The 20079-nt window shown below is 45.3% G+C and overlaps 1 protein-coding gene across 1 annotated transcript in view; it reads right to left on the bottom strand.

Annotated features, from left to right (window-relative positions):
- XYLT1 (xylosyltransferase 1) overlaps nt 1–20079 on the bottom strand; it is a 306713-nt gene that overhangs the window by 24522 nt on the left and 262112 nt on the right. Inside the window, exons 7-9 of the mRNA XM_082432554.1 lie at nt 8533–8749; nt 5293–5469; nt 665–927 (exon numbers count right to left, since the gene is read on the bottom strand). Of these exons, the coding sequence (XP_082288680.1) occupies nt 665–927; nt 5293–5469; nt 8533–8749 (657 nt within the window). The remainder of the gene's footprint in view (nt 1–664; nt 928–5292; nt 5470–8532; nt 8750–20079) is intronic.

The following is a 20079-nucleotide window of genomic DNA, read 5'->3' as shown; positions in this document are numbered from 1 at the left end:
ACATTCTTTCCTAAGTGTCAACTGGTACCCACTAGTGGTAGGTGAGATGATTCTAAAGGGTACATGAACATTTTAAATAATAGTTCTGCCTTTTCATGATGTTTTTGGTTATGTTTTTAGGTGTAACAATGATAGTATGGTTACATTTTAAAAAGGAGTCAATTTTCAGAGATAAAATATTTATGGAATTTGCTTCAATCAAACTGATCTGGGACGAGGGGAAGGTGAGTGAAGGCGCAGAAGAAACCGTATTGGCCGGGAGCTGGTAATTGCTAGAGCTGGTGATGAGAGATGGGGTTACACTTTTCTCTCTATTTGGTATATATTTGACATTTTCCATAATAAAAAGTAAAAAAAAAAAGTTCTGTATTTTCATGATTACTTTCCATGTAAAACAAACGTAACTATCTAATACGGTGCCATAAAGCTTCCTTCTAAAATACATATATTTAGCACAAAGAATGAGTCCACAGAAAGGAAATAATTAGGTAAATATTAGATCTGCTATCCTGAGAAGGTAAAAGGGTGACGAAGGCTTAGACACGAAATGCTCTGAACACTGGGATGTCTGCGTGGATGATTTTAGGGAGGAGCTTGGGTGGAGCTGCAGCCCCTACAGAGGAGGACGGTCCCTCGTCGCTGGTCCCCCGGCTCCCTGGCTCACCTGCAGCTGTTCTCCCCGGCGTCGTGCAGCAATAGCTCGGCCCGGCGGAGGCCCAGGCGGGAGAAGGAATGATACAAGGTCAGTGTCACGTCGCTCAGGCTGTGGATGCCGTCAGGCTCATCGTAGACATTCTCCCAGTACGAGCGGAGGCCCGGGGTGCCCGCGGGGTAGTTCCCATACAGGTAATAGTCCAGCTGCCCAATGATTTCCTGATTCACCACGGCTTCGAACTTGCGGGCAAAGAAGGTGGGCCGGGCTGTCTGCTGCGCTCATGAAATAAAAAGAACAATGTCAGCAAGTGGGGATGAGGGTAGGTGGGTATTTAGGAGCCGGGCTCTGCAGCCAGCCTGATGGCATCCACACATCCCAGCTCTGACATTTAGTGCCCTCTCTGTTCTCAGTTTCCTCATCTGTAAAAAGAGTGTTAGGATTGAATGAGTTAATATTTGTAAAGCATTTAAAGCAATGATGGACATGTAGAAAGCATGATTTAAATATTTGTGAAATAAATTACATCCTAGATGTTTACAGCTGGGATGGATCTCAGAAATCATTTAGCTGGAGGTCTAATACCGCTTACGGATATATTTTAGTTGTCCAGAAGAATGTTTTAAAATTGAATTAGCTGGCAACATTTAAAAGGTAGAAGAGTTTACAGAAGCAACTTTTGGTTTCCCTTTGAACAGAAATGATCTGGCCCCATGTTCCTACATGGTGACAAGTAGTTAAAGCTGAATAGCACCTGTCCCTTTCGATGGGCATGGGGTTTTTGGCTCACCACAGTCCCCACCATTCCCTATTGCCTCCTGGGCATTGTAACTGACTTACAGACTCACAAGGAACACCCTGGATTTATTGACCGGAAACTTCAGGAGTGGGGCTTAGAAATCTGTACTCTGAACAGGCTTTGAAGGTGATTCATTTGCTCACTAGGGTTTGAGGAAAATGCGAAGGACACCTGACCTGGCTGCACATCAGAGGCACCTGTGGAGATTGCGGAGTCCTTCCCGCCGACCTACTGAATCAACATCTCTGAAGATGAGGTTTAGGGATCCGTATCTAAAAAAAGCCTCCCAGGTGATTATGCTGCAGTGTTTGAGAACCATTTATGTAAACCAAATTTTCAAGGAGGCTGAGTCCCAGAGAAGAAAGGGACTTATTTATCTAAGGTCACACAGCAAGGTATGGCAGAGCCAGGATTCAGATACAGCGTCAAGGGTTAGAGAAATAAAATACTGAGCCCTTATTATCTACCAGGTCTAAAACTATGGTCTGGGGCAGAGATCAATAAACCTTTTCAGCAAAAGGCCAGACAATAAATATTTCCAGCTTTGCAACTACTCAACTCTGCTGTCATAGTGTGAAAGCAGCCGCAAACAGGTAAATGAATGGGCATGCGGCTGTGCTCCAAAAGCACGTTATTTACAAAAACATGTAGTGGGCTGGATTTAGCCCAGGGGCTGTAGTTGGCTGACCTCTGGTCTAGGGCTACGGAAACAATGAAAACACAGACCGCTCCCTTGAGGAGCCTATGATCTAGTGTAATTATTGACCTTAAATTGGGTCTAGCATTGTTCTCACTGCAGTGGATTAATAGCAACAGTAATGTCAATAAAAACTCCTGAGCACATGCTATGTACAGCGCACTGCATTTTGTCATTACCTCTAATCCTCCCAACAACTCTGCAAAGCAGGTGTTACGATTCCCATTTTACAGATGAGGAAACTGAGCTTGGAGAGGGCAAGTGGTATGTACAAACTCACATAGTTGTAAGATTTGAACCCAGATCCGATGACTCTAAAACCCAAGCTCTTTCTTCTGCATCATCCTAGGATCACACTGCTAGTCGGGGGAACTCGAAGCCTCAATAACAAAAACCCTTGTTAGTATTTGGAATATCCCATCTGCTCTCTGCTTCATGACCCTTGGGAACCACACCCCCTTCTCTGTGGTGGAGGGGTCAGGTCAGTTCCCTTATAGTAGCACTGAAAAGAGCCAGACCACGTAGGTTCAAATCCTCATTCTGCATCTTTCAAGCTGTATATGTCTTTGGGCAAGTCATCCAGGGCCTCAGTTCCCCCATCCTTAAAATGGGTATAATAATATGGGTACTTAGCATAGAGTCTGGCACACGGTGTTAGCAGCTATGATTATGTGACTATTATCACTACACCCTTAAGCCTGCTACCAGGGCCTTCTAAGTCTTCATTTTCTGGAGGCAGAGAACCAGACTCAGTGGCAGGGCAGCCTCCTTTCTCCGCCCGAGATTCTTTGATCATAGCTGGAGCTCCTAAAGGGCACATTTCTATATTTACAGTTCTCTTCCTCAGAGTTCTTTCAACAAGAACTCAAGAGTTCCATGCAGGCAGCAGTTTCTTGAGTCTAGATGTTGGGGGATATTCTTGATCTTTGTTTACTGTGAATTAAAGTGCTGTGAGTGCTTTGTTTACTGTGAATTAAAGTGCTGTGACTCGGTCTCTATGTTAGCTCATCTTTATCAGAGACCACGATGTCCTCAGGATGCTGGGGCTGCAATACAAGTGCCGCCGCCCAGGAGTGGCCCCAGAGGGGCAGCGCACCCAAGAATCACCCGGCTTCTTGCTCTAAATGATGAAGGTCCTTTGCAATGAGGGTGATGACTGGTCCTCTACGAAAGTGGGAATTCTTCTCTTTATTTTCTCTTTTGAATAGGTCAGATATTCCCCTTGCCACCCTCTTTCTGCTCAGCAGATCCTTTCTGCACGGACAATGGAACAAAAATGTCACCCAAGTTCATGCCTCAATTAACATGGGTTTGAGGAGGCCCCCGGGTCTCAATGTGCCACCAAAAACAGACCTAAAGAATACTCATTGCAGCAACTGCTTACGCAGGCGAAAGACGTTAGGTGGGAACCTTGAGGGAATAAGAATGATGGGATGAAACCTGCTGCGTATTCTGCACCCAACCAGGCATGAGACCAGGTTGGCAGCGGGGTCTGGTGGAGAAAGCCCAGGTCTGGAACTGGGAACACCTGTGTGGGACCCCCCACCCTGCCACTCCGCAAGCCGCATGTCCATGGACAAGTAAGCCCCTGCCACTGTGCCTTGGTTTCCCCACCTGCACAGTGGAGATGATTTCTATCCGGTGAAGCCAACGCCCACAGAGGACCAGGCACACAGCCTGGGATAGAACAGACCCGTACCCCATGCTTCTCAAACAGAATAGCCTCCTAGTTGCTTGGGGGTCTCGTTACTATGCAGATTCTGACTCAGCAGGTCAGGAGCAGCAGAGATTCTGCGCTTCTAACAAGCTCCCTAGTGACACTCCTGCTGCCGGTCTGTGGACCACACTCCGAGGGACCAGGCTACGAGGGTGGAAGCCTCATGGGGGCGGTCCGTGTCCTCCCTGGACGCTTCCGTTATGTACCAGAGCAAGGCAGCAGGGGCGCCTTGGACTGGGTTATCAGCCTGGCACTGTTGTCCCCCCATCCCCCCCACGCTAGTGGTTTGGGAAGCAGCATATCATCTCCACGTGGTGGCTCTAGTGACCTCAAAGTGACTTGTTTAACCACTTTGTAGCCTTCTGTCTGTGCTCTGGGCAGTTGAGGCTGGGCGTGGTGAGGGGGAGAGGAGGAAGAGCTCAGGGTACTGGCCTAGAGGCAGTGGGAGGCGTGCTCACACGGGATGGAAAGGGGTCGCCATCCTGAATAGGTCTGGGGTCCGAGGCACCCTTGGTGCTCACGGGAAGCAGGTGCGGCACTGGCCACCCTCCTACCTCTGCTCTCCCCACAACTATGACTCGATGGGCCTTGCAGAGATACCTGTGAAGGCAATAACGTTTCTTCTTATTCCTTCTTTAAAGTTCACAGAGCGCGGTGTTTTACAAACTTGTCTGCTCATCAGAATTTCTCAAAGTATAATATATTAAAAATAAAAATTCCTGGACCTCACTGGAGATCAAAAGTTCTCAACTGGGGATGAGTTTGCCACCAGTGGACAGCTGGCGATGTCTGAAGACATTCCTGGTTGTCATAACTGCAGGGTGCTACTGGATCCCCACAGGGGACATTAGGCAGCATCTGGGGACGTCCCTGGTTATCACAACAGGGGGAGGTGCTCCTGGCACCTAGTAGGTAGAGGCCAGGGAAGCTGCTAAACATCCTACAGCCCCCTCACCCCAACATAGAATTATCCAGCCACAATGTCAAGAGTGCTGAGGTTGAGAAACTCTGCCCTCTAATCAAGTTTGTACCCAGAAATATATTTTTAACAAATATTTCAGGAGATTCTGATTGAAAGGCAGTATACAGAAATGGATACAAGTATGGCCTTTGGAAACAGGTATGTTGGGCTATGTGACCTTGCATAAAGTTACGGATCTTTCTCTGCCTCAGTTTCCCTATCTCTAAAATGGGATAATAATCTATGTATGTATGTAGGTAACTTCTAAGGCTGTTGTGGGGTTAATGGGTCAATACAGGGCAAGTGGTTAGAACGTCCCTTGCATGGTGTTAGTGATGAATAAACGCTGGCTACTGTTGACGTTGTTATGATTATCATCAAGAGCCAGGGTTGGAAAGTGCGGGATCCGATGACCTGCAGGGCTGCCTCAGATGCCCGCAGACACTGGCCGGAAGGCGCGGCTCACCTGGAAGCGGTGGAAGTCCTGCGGCTTGAAGTCGTTGGGTGAGCAGCCGCACCAGTCCACGATGTGCTTGTACTGGCACTTGCAGCCCAGCTTGCGGTTCCAGTTGGTGATGCGCAGGTTGTTGTCTACCATGGTGTCGCAGTGGGGACTGTTCTCCAGGACCGTGTGGAAGAAGGACTGCGGGGCAGAGAGGGGCCAACCTGAGACCTCGTCCAACCTCCCTCGAGTGGGCTGGGGTGGGGGGTGGGGGTCCTTCCCGAGGGCCACCTGACAGTGAAGGGACTCTCCTGGAGACTCAGCTGTTCTCTCTGCAAATGGGCTCAGTGCAGTTCAGGCCAACCAAGGGTGCCCTGGAGGTTTTGTCCAGGGTGGCTTAATGCTGCTTAGAAGTTACTGCTCTGAGCGTTTCTCTAAGATGTCTCTCCCCAGCAGCCTAGAAACTGATTTCAAGACATCTCTTATCACCCAGGACATCCTCTGTCCGCTCGGCAGAGAGAGAAAGTCTCTTAGGGTATGTCAACACATGGGGACCAGAGAAAAACACTGGGACAAGTTTCTAGAAAACCCTGGGCCAAAAGGGCTCTTGATTTTGCAAATAGTTAGACCTGAAACCAAAGAGATTCAGGTCTGAGATACCTTGAAAACAAAGACTGAAGCTCTGAAATTTCACTCCTGGGAGAGGGAGGCCAGAATCATGGATGCCCTCCTACCCTAGTCACTGGAGTAGCGACTACAACACTGGGAGGGGAGGAGGTGGGGGTCCATTGGGCTTCCCACTGTTCATGGTGTTGAACCAGGTGCTGTAATCTCCCCCTATTCCTGAGGCTTGGTCAACCTCTCCTAAGAATCTGAGAAAGAGGCAATGTTGAGAGTGAAAAGAGAGACCAGAGAAGAGACACATGGTTGTAGCTGCTGAAAGAGAGACGGTGGGGGGGTGCGGGGGGAGAGAGAGAGACAGAGACAGAGAGAGAGAGAGAGAGAGAGAGAGAGAGGCAGGGAGGGAGGGAGGGAGAGAGAGAGAGAGAGAGAGAGACTGACTTCTATTTGGACAACTGTTTTATAACAACCTCAGATACTAGGCAGATACGTTCTCCCCTGCTCTCTGCTTCCTAGGGAAAGCTGTTGGGGAACACGTGTCTTCCTGTTACAAATTCATGGCACAGCCTTCAGATTTCTTCTAAACTGGTCCCCTCGAGGTGGTCTGGGAGAAGGGCAGGACAGAAAGGCTGGGATGGAGGAGGTGGGATCTAACAGGGATGCTGGAGTGTAAAGTGCCTGTGTGCGCTGGGAAGTGGGGGATGGTTGGGACAGAGAGAACCAGCATTGGGATGGGCACCTGGATTAAACAGCCAAAGCCCCAAACAGTCTCTTCTCAGTGGGTGAGTGGACAAAATTAGGCTCTATCCACACCCCAGCTGCCCTTCTTATGATGTTAAATGACGTGCCTGTGAACCTGCATTTTAAGCTTAAATTGTCTACAAGCCCACAGAGGCACATATTCTCCATCAAGCAGTGGGGGAAAGTACCCAATTATCGATTGCCCTGTGTCCTTTTGTAATGATACAGAAATTCCCTGCAAGATAATGGATGAGGAGGTTATCAGAATTGATAAAAAAGGTAATTTTCGCTGAAATAGGATTAAAAGCTGATTACTTAACATGTATGCAGAATAGCAAAACCAGGCCCAGTGATGACAAGCCCATCATCCCTCAGGATTGAAGTGGGCAGTCAGCCTTACTCAGAGCTTGGCTCTGCCCCAGATGTCGGTGAGGGATGTGGAAACCATCAAATGAGTTGCATTGTCTTGTCTGGCCTAGAAACACACAATCTGAGTGGTCCAGAGATGGGGCACAGCCAGGAATGGTGGGCCATTCATGGGAAGTGTTGCAGGCTCAATAGAAACAGAACCAGCTCTGGAATTTTCTGAAGTTGGAAATTAGGGTGAAAGTGAACTGGAGGTCAGGGAGCTAATCTAGAATCTCTCAGTCCAGGTCTGATAAGAAGGCTGTTGGCATGTCAGGGGCAACACTTCAGCACTGAGTCCCTACGCATTTCCAGACGGGGCTGGGGCTGTTTCAGAATACCCTGCAATCTTACACAATAGGACTTCTGAAATGGACTGAATGTGTCCCCCCAAAATTCATAGTTTGAAATCCTAACCCCCAATGTGACAGTGTGAGGAGGTGGGGCCTTTGGGAGGTGATTAAGTCATGAGGGTGGGGTCCTCATGAATGCGATTAGTGCCCTTTTAAAGGGGACCCTCACCCCTTCTGTCATGTGAAGACACAGCAAGGACTGTCAGTAGTCAGCCTGCTATCCAGAAGAGGGATCTCACCTGACCATGCTGGCACCCTGATCAAGGACTTCCAGCCTCCAAAACTATAAGTACATCCATTTTATTGTATTTTGTTTTAGCACCCTGAACTGAGACAGTTTCCCATCCTGAGGTCTGAAAAGTGGTGACAGACTTCCCAGAGCTTTTCAAATACTTCCAAAAGCCGACAGGAAATGCCGAGTCCCAAGCATTTGGACACAGTGACTGTCAATGCAGGGGGCTAGTGCAAACCCAACAGAAGCCCTGGCTTTGGGATCACTGGAATTTCTGGTGTGACTGATGAGGCCAAAACTACTGTCTGTCAGGGAATGATAGAATACTATTCAAAATTAGAAAAGGAATTCTTGGTGTTGAAAAGTTATTACAGGATTGGTAAATGTGGAGGATCTGTCAAAAGTTGATGTGGGTGTTTCCTGAAAAAGCCAGCATATACAGTTGTGCAGCTTACACACTGCACAATTCTAGGGGGCACCATTGTTATTGTAGGTATGAGAGCTTTGTATTTATATAAATAACAGTTTTCTGAAAAATGGCAATAAAGTGTCTTGTTCTAACAAAATCAGTATATCGTGATGGTTTTACGACCAATGGGAGCCAAGTGTCTTGAGGAAGAACTGCCTTTTTTACTTTACATCTTTAAAGATGTTGTATAGATTGCTGGTGGCAGCATTGTGCATCTACTCCATACAACCTCCATGTAGACTGGAGGGGACCAGGGGCCCTGCTGTGACAGCAAGGTCCCTGGTAGCCAATACAGTTCCCCATCTTCCTCTGGATGTTTGGAGGACAACGTATTGAACCCTGCGTGGCTTTGCCAAAAATTCAGCAAAAATTCAGCATCCACTTTGCTCCAAAGGCTAGAGTCAGCCCCTACCTTTCTTAGGGATTTTTTCCTGGATACTCACCTCTGCAGGAAGCAGGGTGTAGGAGTAGAATTGCTTCATTTTGGTCACCAGATCATCTGTGGAGAACGTCACATACTCAACAAACTTCCGGTTTAGCAGGAACCAATCTGAGCCGCCATCCACGGCAATGCCCTCTGGGATCCGCCGGTCCCCCAGGCGCCACATGTGGGCATCACACTCCAGAAAGAGCCGGTCCAGGCCCTGTTTCCGGATGAACCTGGGCAAGACAAAGCAGTGCTTAGCCCTGAAAGAGCGCCACCTAGAGTCCAAATGAAATGGCACAGTCTCGGCAATAAAGGCATTTATTGAGTACTTACTGTGTGCTAGGTACTGAGCTAGGGGCTCTGTGTGTAGTTTTTCACTTGATCTTCACAAGCGAGGCTGGTGTCTATAACCCTATGAGGTAGGTACTATTATTATGCCCATTTTACAGATGAGGACACAGAAGCTTAGAGAGCTTAGGAGACTTGCCCACGCAGCACAATTATATGGCAATGATCATCTGCTACATCTGCTTCCTCTTTAGAGAACTTTTGAAATCACCTTTTCATGCCATGGATGCCTTGGCAGTTTGGTGAATACAGCCTATGGACCCTCATCTCAGAATAATGTTTTTATTTTTAAAAATTAATTAATTAATTAGTAAATTAAGTATAGTTGATTTACAATATAGTGTTAGTTTCAGGTGTACAGCAAAGTGATTCAGATATATATATATATATATACACACATACACAAACATATATATATATATATATATATATATATATATATACACACATATATATATTTCAGATTCTTTTCCTTTATAGGTTATTACAGGTTATTCAATATAGTTCCCTGTGCTATACAGTAAATCCTTGTTGTTCATCTATTTTATATATAGCAGTGTGTATCTGTTAATCCCATACTCCCAATTTATCCCATTGCAGAATAATGCTTTTAAATGCATACAACAAAAATACACAGGGTTACAAAATACTTCCAAAAATACCAAAGTGATGATATAGTAATTCACATGATTCTTGATTCACACATTAAAACGAGTATTACAAAATATTTTTTAAAACACCACATTTATGATAATTACATGTGTTTCCTTTTTAACACATTTCATAACAAGATCTTGTAGTAGGTCTAAAAACTACTGTAATTTTGAAGAAGAGGTGAGCATATATGACATTTAGAAGCGGATGCATCAATTATAATGCGATTTGAAAATATGTGATTCCTGGGACTTTCCTGGTGGTTCAGTGGTTAAGACTCCGCGCTTCCAATGCAGGGGGCATGCGTTCGATCCCTGGTTAGGGAACTAAGATCCAATATGTCACGTGGCATGGCCAAAAAAAAAAAAAATGTGATTCCTAACGGTAACTGCTAATACTGTGGTGGTTTGTTACCCTACATTTAGCTAGATTTCAGTTAGAGTTTAGTGAAAATTAAGATCATTTTCTTCCTATTCAAAGTCACAGACCCCTGAATTCTATCTATGAACCTCAGATTAATAACTCCTGCTCTAGGACACACACACACACACACACACACACACACTCTCTCTTGGGATTCTGCAAGCCAGGCAGGGTGGAATTGGCATTTCCTAATTTGTAGATGCAGAAATCAAAGGTCAAAGAGCTGGTAAGGTGGGTGTGTTGGGAGGGTAGACAGAACGAGGGCCAAACTTTCTGGTCCAAACTCTCAGTTCACTTGCAGTTAGCATTAATTTCGCACCTACTCTGTGCCAGGCATGTGCTGGCCTTGGTGGGAGGCAAGGAGAAGTGAGGATGGTCCCTGCTCCTCAGGAGCTGGTTATCTCGTTGGGAGTTTAGAGTCTACAGGTCTCCCCACCCAGGGATCTTGCTGCTTCTCCGGCTCATACAACATAAAATCAACCATTTTAAAGCATACAATTCAACGGCATTCGTTCATTCACAATGTTGTGCAATCGTCATCTCTAGTTTCAAAATATTTTGTCACCCCCATCCTCATCAGCAGTTACTTCCCATTCCCCCTTCCCTCCAGTCCCTGGCAATCCATCTATGGATTTACCTATTCTGGATATTTCTTATAGATAGAATCACACAAGTTGTAGTCTCTTCCACTTAGCTTCACGTTTTCAGGGTTCCTCCACATTGTAGCAAATAATGGGGCTTCATTCCCTCGTTTCTGTCTGCCCAGCATCCATTCTCTGGGAACCACACCTTGATTTTATTCTGGACAGTTGCTCACCCTCAACTCTCAGTTCACTTGGTTTGCCTCACCCCCAGCACCAGGGGTGGGAACACGACTCAGCCTGGTCAATCAGAGTATTCCACCTGCTTGGCTGCCATAATTGCTTCATGGATGGGCAAGCAAACTCAAGCTGAGTCTGAGACTAGGTTCTGGATTTTTGCTGGAAATACTAGGAAGGAGGGCTTTTCTAGGGGATTTTTTTCTGGAAGAATGTAAGCTGAGGGCTTCTGACAGCCATCTTGTCACCATGAGTATAGAGGTTGTCTGATCATGAAGGTAACATTAGAAGAGAAGACAAAAAAAGAGACGGAGAATGGGAGGGAGGGAGGGAGGAAGGGAGAGGGAGAGACAGACAGACAAAGCCTTGATGACTTTGCTTGAGACCCTGGATCTTGCTATACCTGATTCACCCCCAGACTTGTCAGTAAAGTGCTTAAGGCATTTTAAGATGGGATTCTGTCACTTGTAATTGAAAAAGCCCTAATACATTCCTGAATGATTTCACCTTTATCATTACCGTGATGAATGCAAATGTTTTTAGGCTCCAGATAGGACAGGTAGCCATGGCTGTGGCACATTAATGCCACCTCTTCCACTAGAGCAGGCTGCATCCCCCATCGTGTGTCTAGAGGTCTTTGTGCCTCCATGGCAGACCTCATCTCTGTCTTCACATTAGAGTTACCTGTCTCCTCCGAGGTAGATGCTGTGCTCACTAGAACTGACCTTGGCTTCCTCCTTTCTGCCTACCTTACAGGTCCTGGAAGAGTGCAAGGCATCTGCTCAGGAAAGGTCTACGGTGATGACCAGACGTCAGGGCATAGAAGCTGGAGATAGTCCCACCCTGTTGGTCATGCTGAATTCTGCAAAGAATCTCTCCCATTGGGCCTCCCACAAATCCACCAAAGGGAACTGCCTGAAACCTCACTAATAAACCCACATCCCTAGCACTTTCTTCTGCATAAATAGAGGACCTGCTTCTTGACATTGTTCACTCATTGAGCACGATGGTGTAATATATTTAACTCTTAACCAAACTGATGCTAGTGTAATAAAAATGGTGACAACAATGATGCTGGTGGTGAACGGACTTAATTCTGCTAAAATGTGCTTTTCATCTACATTGCAGTGTGGCTCTACCAGTAACCAGCTGGGTGAATTTGGAAAATGATGACCTTGACTCAGTTTCCCCCATGGGAAACTGACAAAGTTGGGCTAGGTCTAGGTTATAAAATTAAATGTCTACAGGGGTCAGACAAATAATATAAGTTTGTGAGGGGGGCTGAGTATAAGATAGCAGGGTAGGTGGAGTTAGCAAAGACGTAGAGACTGCATTTTCTGAAAAGCACTCAAATCCCTTAAAAAAAGCATTTCTGGCTAAATAAGACATATCCCTAGGCTGAATCCAGCCCACAGACCACCAGTCATAATAACGCTGGGTTAGGTAATCTCTAGGGTACTTTCCAGCTGTGACATTCTCTAAGTCCCTCTGTTACACCCAGGAAGAGGTGTGGGGCAAGCCTTAGACAGATGCATGAGAGCCCAGAGAAGGCTGATGACTTTTCTGAGGATACAAACAAGGGCAGAAGCTGGCCAGAAGACCCACGTGTCCAGCGTCCCTGGTCCTGTTCTTTCCCTAACACACCTTTCCTAGTGCAAAATCCAAGTTCGTTAGCAAAGCCATGTTCTCTCTGGGGAGCGACCTGGTGAAGGGTTTTCAATACACTCACCATAGCACTCACTGACACCAAACTTGGCTCTAAGTGACAACCTGAAGGAAGCCGCCGAGTCTGAGGAAATAAAATCCTACCTCGACTCTGGCTGGTGCCAATTATATGATAAAGTCCAGTGGGCACATTTAACTGTGTTTAAAACTTTAAATTTAAGATACTCTGTATCAAAACTTACATGGTAATCAAGACCAACTGAGAATAAGAGAGAGAGAGAGAAGAAATACAGGTGGGACGACTTGCAAAAGTTTTCTTTCCGTGGACCAGCTTTTTAATTTCATGTTCCATTAGATGGGATAACAGCATCCTCTTGCAATTTTAATGTGATGTCCCGGACCGCAATATCCAAATACAATATTTATGCAGTAATCTCCAAAATGAAATATTCACGGGGTTGGGAGATTGGCCGCTGTATTTACTGCCTTCAAAAACTGATAAGCTGCAAACACATGCTTTGGTTAATTATGAGTAAACAGAGACCACAGATTGCCTAGGTCTCAGAAAGGGGCTACCAGGAACTTAGGTCTGGACCGGGAGAAGGTGCCAGACGCCCAGAGTCTGGGTATCTAGCAGGCAAAAAGAATCAGCTGTTTCAACAGTGATTTGCTTTTTATTCTTCCCTGTGGATTTACTATAACTTGAAAAGGTAAAGGTTGGAAACCAAAGTAAGTTTGTGAACACCTGGGTGAGTCTTGTCATCAATGCTGGATCACCAGGAAAAGGTGCACGGCTCTCTCACCGGGGGATGGAGGGAAGATTTGCAGCAATGGGCCCAATTCACAGAAGGTGACCAATCATGCTGCCCTCCCTTCAGTTTTGTTTCCAGTTGACCTGGTTACCTGGTAAAACTGGGGTCAACAGGTGATACCATAGAAGAGCAGACATGAAGAGGATCTGGTACCAATGCTGTCTCTGTTTGCACTGAGAAGTGGGGCTGGCTTAACTTCTCTGAATGCCAGTTTCCTCACCTGTAGGATGAGCTCCATGACACCTGTCCCGACAAGTTCCCAAATCAGCTGCAAAACTGTGATGGATGATGTTTACAAAGGTCCTTGCAAAGTAAGCACTCTTCACCCAAGCAATGGGCTGATCCAACCATCAGTCCTTTTTTACATAGAGATAACATCCCTCCCCAATCCTCCTTTGGTGTTTTATTTTTCTCCATAGCACTTTTCACTTTCTAATATAATATACAAGGTATTTATTTAGTTTATTGCCTATTTCTACTACTGGATGTAAGCCCCAAGAGGGCAGAGATTTTTGTCTATTTCTGATCACCTCTGTATCCTACTACAGTGCCTAACATACAGCTAGTGCCCAATAAATATTTGTTGAGTGAATGAATAAAGGGAACAATAACAGCCATGTCTGTCAGGCAATCAGGAAGTAGCTGCCATTAGTTAGCCAGGTATCAGATTTTTCTAACACACATTCGACAGACAAAGGAACTGAATCACAGGAAGGTTATGTAATTTCTCCGAAGTCACGTAGCTAACAAGCCTAGACTTGAATCCAGGTCTGGAGGAATCCAATGCAAGTGCTTAACTACTCTGCCATTCTTCATCTCAATTCGCCAGGGTCCCTCCAAAAGGACCCAAATGAAGGATCTGAGAACTTCTATTTCCTTAAAAAGACAATGCCCAGAAATGAGAGAACCAAGAGAAAATGGCTCATTGCTGGTTGGAAGAGGCTTTCAGCCAGACCTCACAAGGACTTCTGTCTTCAGAATAGGTTACTTAAGGGCAAACATGGTATCGTTTGCATTTGGTTTTACCTCCTGGGCTCTCAGGGATGGTTTGCCTCCCTGAGATTTTTCTCTACTGCCACAATATGGGACAAAGTCAGAGCTAAATATGCTTCTACTAGGATGTCACAAGGACCAAATCTACTCAGTTGAGCATCAAAGGAAATCAGATGGAGGATGGCAAGGGGTCCTGAATCTCCCCCATGGGAGAAGAGGTCAGTTAAGAAAGTATCTGTAGCCTTTGGAAATGGCCTCAGAAAGGGCAGACAATGAAGAAGTCTCTCAATTCAGTTAATTCCCTGGCTACAATCTCGGTATATTCATCAAGTGTGGAATTATTCCAGAACTGTCTTGTCCTGTAATGAATTCTGAAAGGAAGAACACTGCCCCTCAGATTTTACAGCATGTTTGAGCAAGAAGGAATCTCAGCAATCAGCTAATATAACTCATTTTATAGATAAAAAACCCCGACACACTGAGACTCAGAAAGGATGTGTGATCCAAAGTCATCCGAAGTCACACAGCCTAGAAAAAATATTTCCTCTTCTTCTCTTTCTCTCTCCAGTGATCTCCCACTGAACCCAGATTACTCCTTTAGCCTAAGTACAAGCTAAGCATTTTAGTTTAAAAATAAAGTCATGGAACAAAGCATGAAAACACAATGTATGAAATCAGCCAGCTATGTGAATGGGTTCACACAAACAGCCATGGCACACAGGGGCTCTGGAGCCAGAATATTTGGTACACGTCCTGGATTTGCCACTAACCTTGGGCGACCTGAACACGGATGCCTCAGCTTCTTACACGGAAACTGGTGATCGTCATAATATCTGCCTCTGAGAGTTTAAGTGAGATTATATTATATACGGAGAGGGCTTAGCGTCGTGCTTGGCACTTAGTAAGTGCTTAATAAGTGTTCACCAAGATACTTAACTTTTTCCCTCATCAAGCCAGAAAATTAAAACTTCTCTCTCTCCTCTTCTCTAGTCTGGGATTTGGTAGACAGGCATGTGTAGGGCACCTCCACAGCTAAGGAGAAACCCTTCATGCTCTGAGAAGCAATGCCTTTTCAGCACCAAGGACAGAAGCCCAAAGCCCTCACAGTGCACCCACCTCCTGCAATTATTTTAGTGCAGCAATGCCCAGGGCTGTGGCGGTAGCGGGTGACAAGCAACACGGGCACCCTGATTCTGTCTGAGAACCACAAATACAAAACCCTCCCATCTTTCCAAGGCACAAGTCAGTGAGGATTCAGGTCACTGGGTTTCCTAGTTTGGCAGCTCCACAGGGGCTCTGCTGGCCGTTTCTCACATATCCAGTGTGGGTTATGCCCTTTCCCAAGCTGGGCTGGAGTCAGCTGTCAGGCCCCAACTCTGCAGTAGTTGGAAGAGAAAAGGGGCTTGGGGCATTTGCTCATTCAGCAACTCTCCAAGTCTCTGTGCTGAGAATGTGGTTGTGAAGAAGACAGACATCATCCCTATCCTCTCTCTTCTAAGATGAAAGATAAAACCATAATATTTACCATTTATTGAGCACTTGCTACTTTCTAGGTCCTGTTCCTTGTACTTAATATATATTCTCTCATTTAATCTTCATCACAATCCTATGAGGGTTCATTTTCCAAATGAAGGAATAAAGACACAGAGAGGTTAACTAATTTTCCCAAGGCTACACAGTTGGTTAGTGGCAAGGAAGGGATTCAAACCTTAGCAGTCAGGCTCTGGATTCCACGCTCTTCACCACAAGACTATAACACTACTCTAATAAATAGGTGAGTAGTCATAAACAGCTACAAAACACATGAATATGTAATTAGATGTTTGTGGTAAGTGTTATACAGGAGAACTTAGAACGCAATGACAAAATAAAGAGACAGGGACTTAATTAGTGAAGACTATTGGGGAAGACTTTGCTGAGGAGGTGGCATTGACAAGAAGGATGAGAAGGAATCAGTCATCTGGAGAATTTTGGGGAAGAACTTTATAGGAGACAGAAATAGTGTGTGCAAGAGCCCAAATGAATGAAAAGAAGCTAACGTGGTGGGAGTGGAAGCTACAGGGAGAAGCTCAGCTTCACTACCTCACTCCAGAGGAGACCAGTCACAGGAGAGGCAGACTCTGACCTGATTGGTGGAAGGAATGTATCAGTCACAAGTACATGTGGCCTGGACATGGCAGGAGACTCCACAGTGAACACACTGAGGGAAACGGTATAGCACAGTGGCTAGGAATGTAGACTCTGGAGCCAGACTGCCTGGGTTCGAGTCTCTTTCCCCATTCCCAAGCTGTGTGTTGTTTAATCTCTCTAGCCTCAGTGTCCCTATCTGGAAAATGGGTATGATAATGACTGCACTTACACCATAGGATTGTTGTGAAAATTGAAAGAATTAATATCTCTAAGGCATTTGGGACAGTCTCTGGCACACAGTAAACCCTATCATTACACATGCCCTGGGCGAAGAAAGCTGACTTAGCTTTGACAGTCAGGAATGGAAAAAAAACCCAGCCTGAGCAGAAATGCAGAGTTAGGGGCCCAAATCCTGGAACTGAGAATCCCAGGCTTGGTGGCCCATGCTCTTCACATGGGCCCGAATCAGCTTGCACCTCTAAGAGTCTAAAGGTCCATTGAGGGCTCACTGATTTTCCCTATTTCACACATATTTAAAAACAATGTCTACTGCCTTCTGTTCTGATTATAAAAGTAATGCAGTTTCTCCATAGAAGGCATGGAACACAAAAAGAAAGCAAAGAAGGAAATAAAAAAATCATGCTCTACGTCTCAGAGATGACACTGCACGTATTTTCCTTCTAGCCTTTGATCCAACTTTGACACGTATTGTTTTGAAAAAAGAAAAGATTGAAAGTTGACCTCAAAACTCATGCGGAGGCCCACAGAGCGTCTGTGTACACAGCTTTGTATGGGTGCCTGTGTGATGCTAAGCTTTATTTTGACATGGCTACCATAACTGGATTAAATAAAGTGAACATGCAAACAGGGATAAACTCACCGGTTGGGTTTAAGAAAAGCAAGAGGGAAATGCAATCTGCTTTCCCCATTGGAGATGAGATATTAGTTACCTCCTCCCATCAATCATGGTGCTACGAGACAGATGGGGAGAGAGCTCTTCTCCTGATAAGCAAGTTGGCACCAAAGGGCCTCCTGAAAGCAGATTTGCTTGGAGGAGGTTCCTGGCCAGGCTCTCGATGGATTTGCCAACTTTTGGTTAAACAATTGCCTATTTATACATCAAGGGAGGTTTGGGCCTGAAGATTAGTTCAATGTCAGAGAGAAGAAGCTGCTGAAGCTGCTTTAGCTGCCATTCTGGCACCCAGCGAGGGACTGCCGCCTCTAGCACGTGGGCCCCAGGCCAGGGAACAGGAAGAAACTTGTTTATGCCACTCTTGACCTGAGGGCTGGGACCCCTCCTAGCTTCCTTCTGGTCTAGTCTTCTTACATTTGAAATGCTAGTTGTTCCTCTAAGAGTTGTAGAATATGTTTCGAAAACGTTAATCACGTGTATATATACCATCATCAAGGCTTTTCCATCGTTGTCACCATCACCACTATCATCATCACCACCACCATCAACTTAATGTGCATAACTAACTATTCCAAGAGCTTACTCACATATTCACTCATTTAATTCTTGCAGCAATTCTATGAGGTTGGTTTATTATCATTATTCCCATTTTACAGATGAGGAAACTGAAGCACAAGTGATTGATGTAACTTACCCAAGGCCACACAGCTAGTGAGTGCTCAGCACACGAACGCTGGCAGTTGGGGTCCAGAACCCAGATTCTTAACTGCTCTGCTATAGGTTTTATGAAGTCTGTATGAGACTTTCCTTAATATTTCTTTTCTAAACCAACTTTAGATAGCTTCAACTGTTTTCTTTTAAACTGAGTCTTATTCTAAGCATCATGTCCATGAAATCATCGATTAGATGGGCTAATTATATCAATTTTAGTTGATATACATAAAATCAATACTAACTCTCCCATGATGCCCACTTATGAACACCCCCAAATAATCTCACATATCACTGGTGGATTGTGAACACACTTTTGGGATAAGGTGACTCTAGAAAGTAGGGGAAGGACTGATTTTCCTCCCTTGCTCCTTTAAAAATGATTCTGCTTAAAATCAGCAGAGTTTTGCTCTTTCATCCACACACCCCAAGAACTGAAAACAACAGGTCCTCTCAGATGCAGTCACTAATCGTGGGGTGATAAAAGTCAGACCTAACCAGGCTCCAATGCCAGCTGTGTGGAACCTTGAGCAAGTTAAAGCAACTTTGCAAGCCTCAGCTGTATTCTTTAACAGAGGATAGCACAACTTGAAAGCACCTGGCTTGGCACTTCCTGTCGTCAGTGAGGATACTCAGTCCTCCACAACCCCCACATCACTGTCCTGATCTTATAAAGAAGAGGACACGAAGGCATGGAGAGTCGAAGCCATTTGTCAAAGTCCCCTGGCTGTCATACGGCAGAGCTGGCATTTTGGCACAGGTGTCTGGACTCCTTTGCCCATGTTCTTACCACTACACCACACTCTGTCCCAGGGCTAAGCACTGGGGCCCTGGTGACCTTGAATTATTTGGAGAACTTAGACCAACCAAGGCCGGAAAATTCCCAGAGGAAACTCTATTCCGGCTGAGGGAAATGATTTTCCCTTTCCATCTCCCTGTAAGGGGCCTGTCCCTACACACTGAGCCTTGATCAAGCTGCTGAGATTTGGGAAACTTCTCCAGTGCTCCCCGAGCAGAACCCAGGAGTTCCTGGGGATGTCTGCCAAGACCTGCTAATTCAGGGCACTTGCTTCTTTTAGCCCTGCAGAGGTTATCTGGGAAACTGATAATTGTGCTATTTGTCTTTCAATATATCTAGCTACTTCATTTTTGGAGGAAAGCAAGGAAATACAGTGAACACAACACTCCTCTTCATTTAATTATAGGAACAGTCAGGACAAATTTGGCAGCTATTAAAGTACCAGTTTGCCTTTATGCCATCTCTTAGCAGCGGGAGCTGGAAGTCCAAATTGGCTGCTAAAGGCTGAAGCTGGGGACAGAAGGTCAAAACTGCTATTAGGAACCACGTGGAATTAAAAACTAAGGCATCCTGTGGCCTATTCTGTATCTCACTGTTTGCTTTTGTCCCTCTCCATCTCTCTGTCTTTTAAACTCTCTGCCTCTGTCACACTGTCTGGTCCCGAAGCATGAAGCATCAGAATGGAAAGGCATTTGGAGATCATGTCATTCAACCACTTTGTCTTTCAAAGGGAGAAAATGAAGCCCAGAGAAGCAGACTGGCTGCCTCAGAGCCACCCAGCGTATTGGAGGAAAGCAGGACCAGAACACAGAGAGGCCGCATCATGCAGGGATTTGAGCTTGGGCTCTGCGGACACACTCACTTAGGTTTGAGTCCTAACCCTGCCCTAGTTGCGTGAGCTTAAGCAAGTTACTTCACCTCTCTGAGTCTCAGTTACCTTATCAGTAAAATGAGGCTAATATGTTGAGAAGGGTCACCATCTGGAGCCAGAAAATTAAACCAACACAAAGGGAAAGAGAACTAACAGAAGTTAATGGGTGAGGGTGGTCAAAAGGTACAAACTTTCAGTTATAAAATAAGTAAGTTCTGGGGATGTAATGTACAGCACGGTGACTACAGTTAATAATACTGTGCTGTACTTATTTGAAATTTGCTGTGATCTTAAAAGTTCTTATCACGAGAAAAAAGATTGTAACTATGGGTGGTGATGGATATTAACTAGACTTATTGTGGTGGTCATTTTACAATATATACATATATTGAATTGTTATATCACTTACTTGAAACTAATATAATA

The sequence above is a fragment of the Balaenoptera physalus genome, assembly GCF_965194825.1.
Source record: "Balaenoptera physalus genome assembly, chromosome: 16".
Lineage (NCBI taxonomy): Eukaryota > Metazoa > Chordata > Mammalia > Artiodactyla > Balaenopteridae > Balaenoptera > Balaenoptera physalus.
The sequence above is the reverse complement of the archived record's forward strand: the minus strand, read 5'-3'. Positions and strand labels throughout refer to the sequence as shown.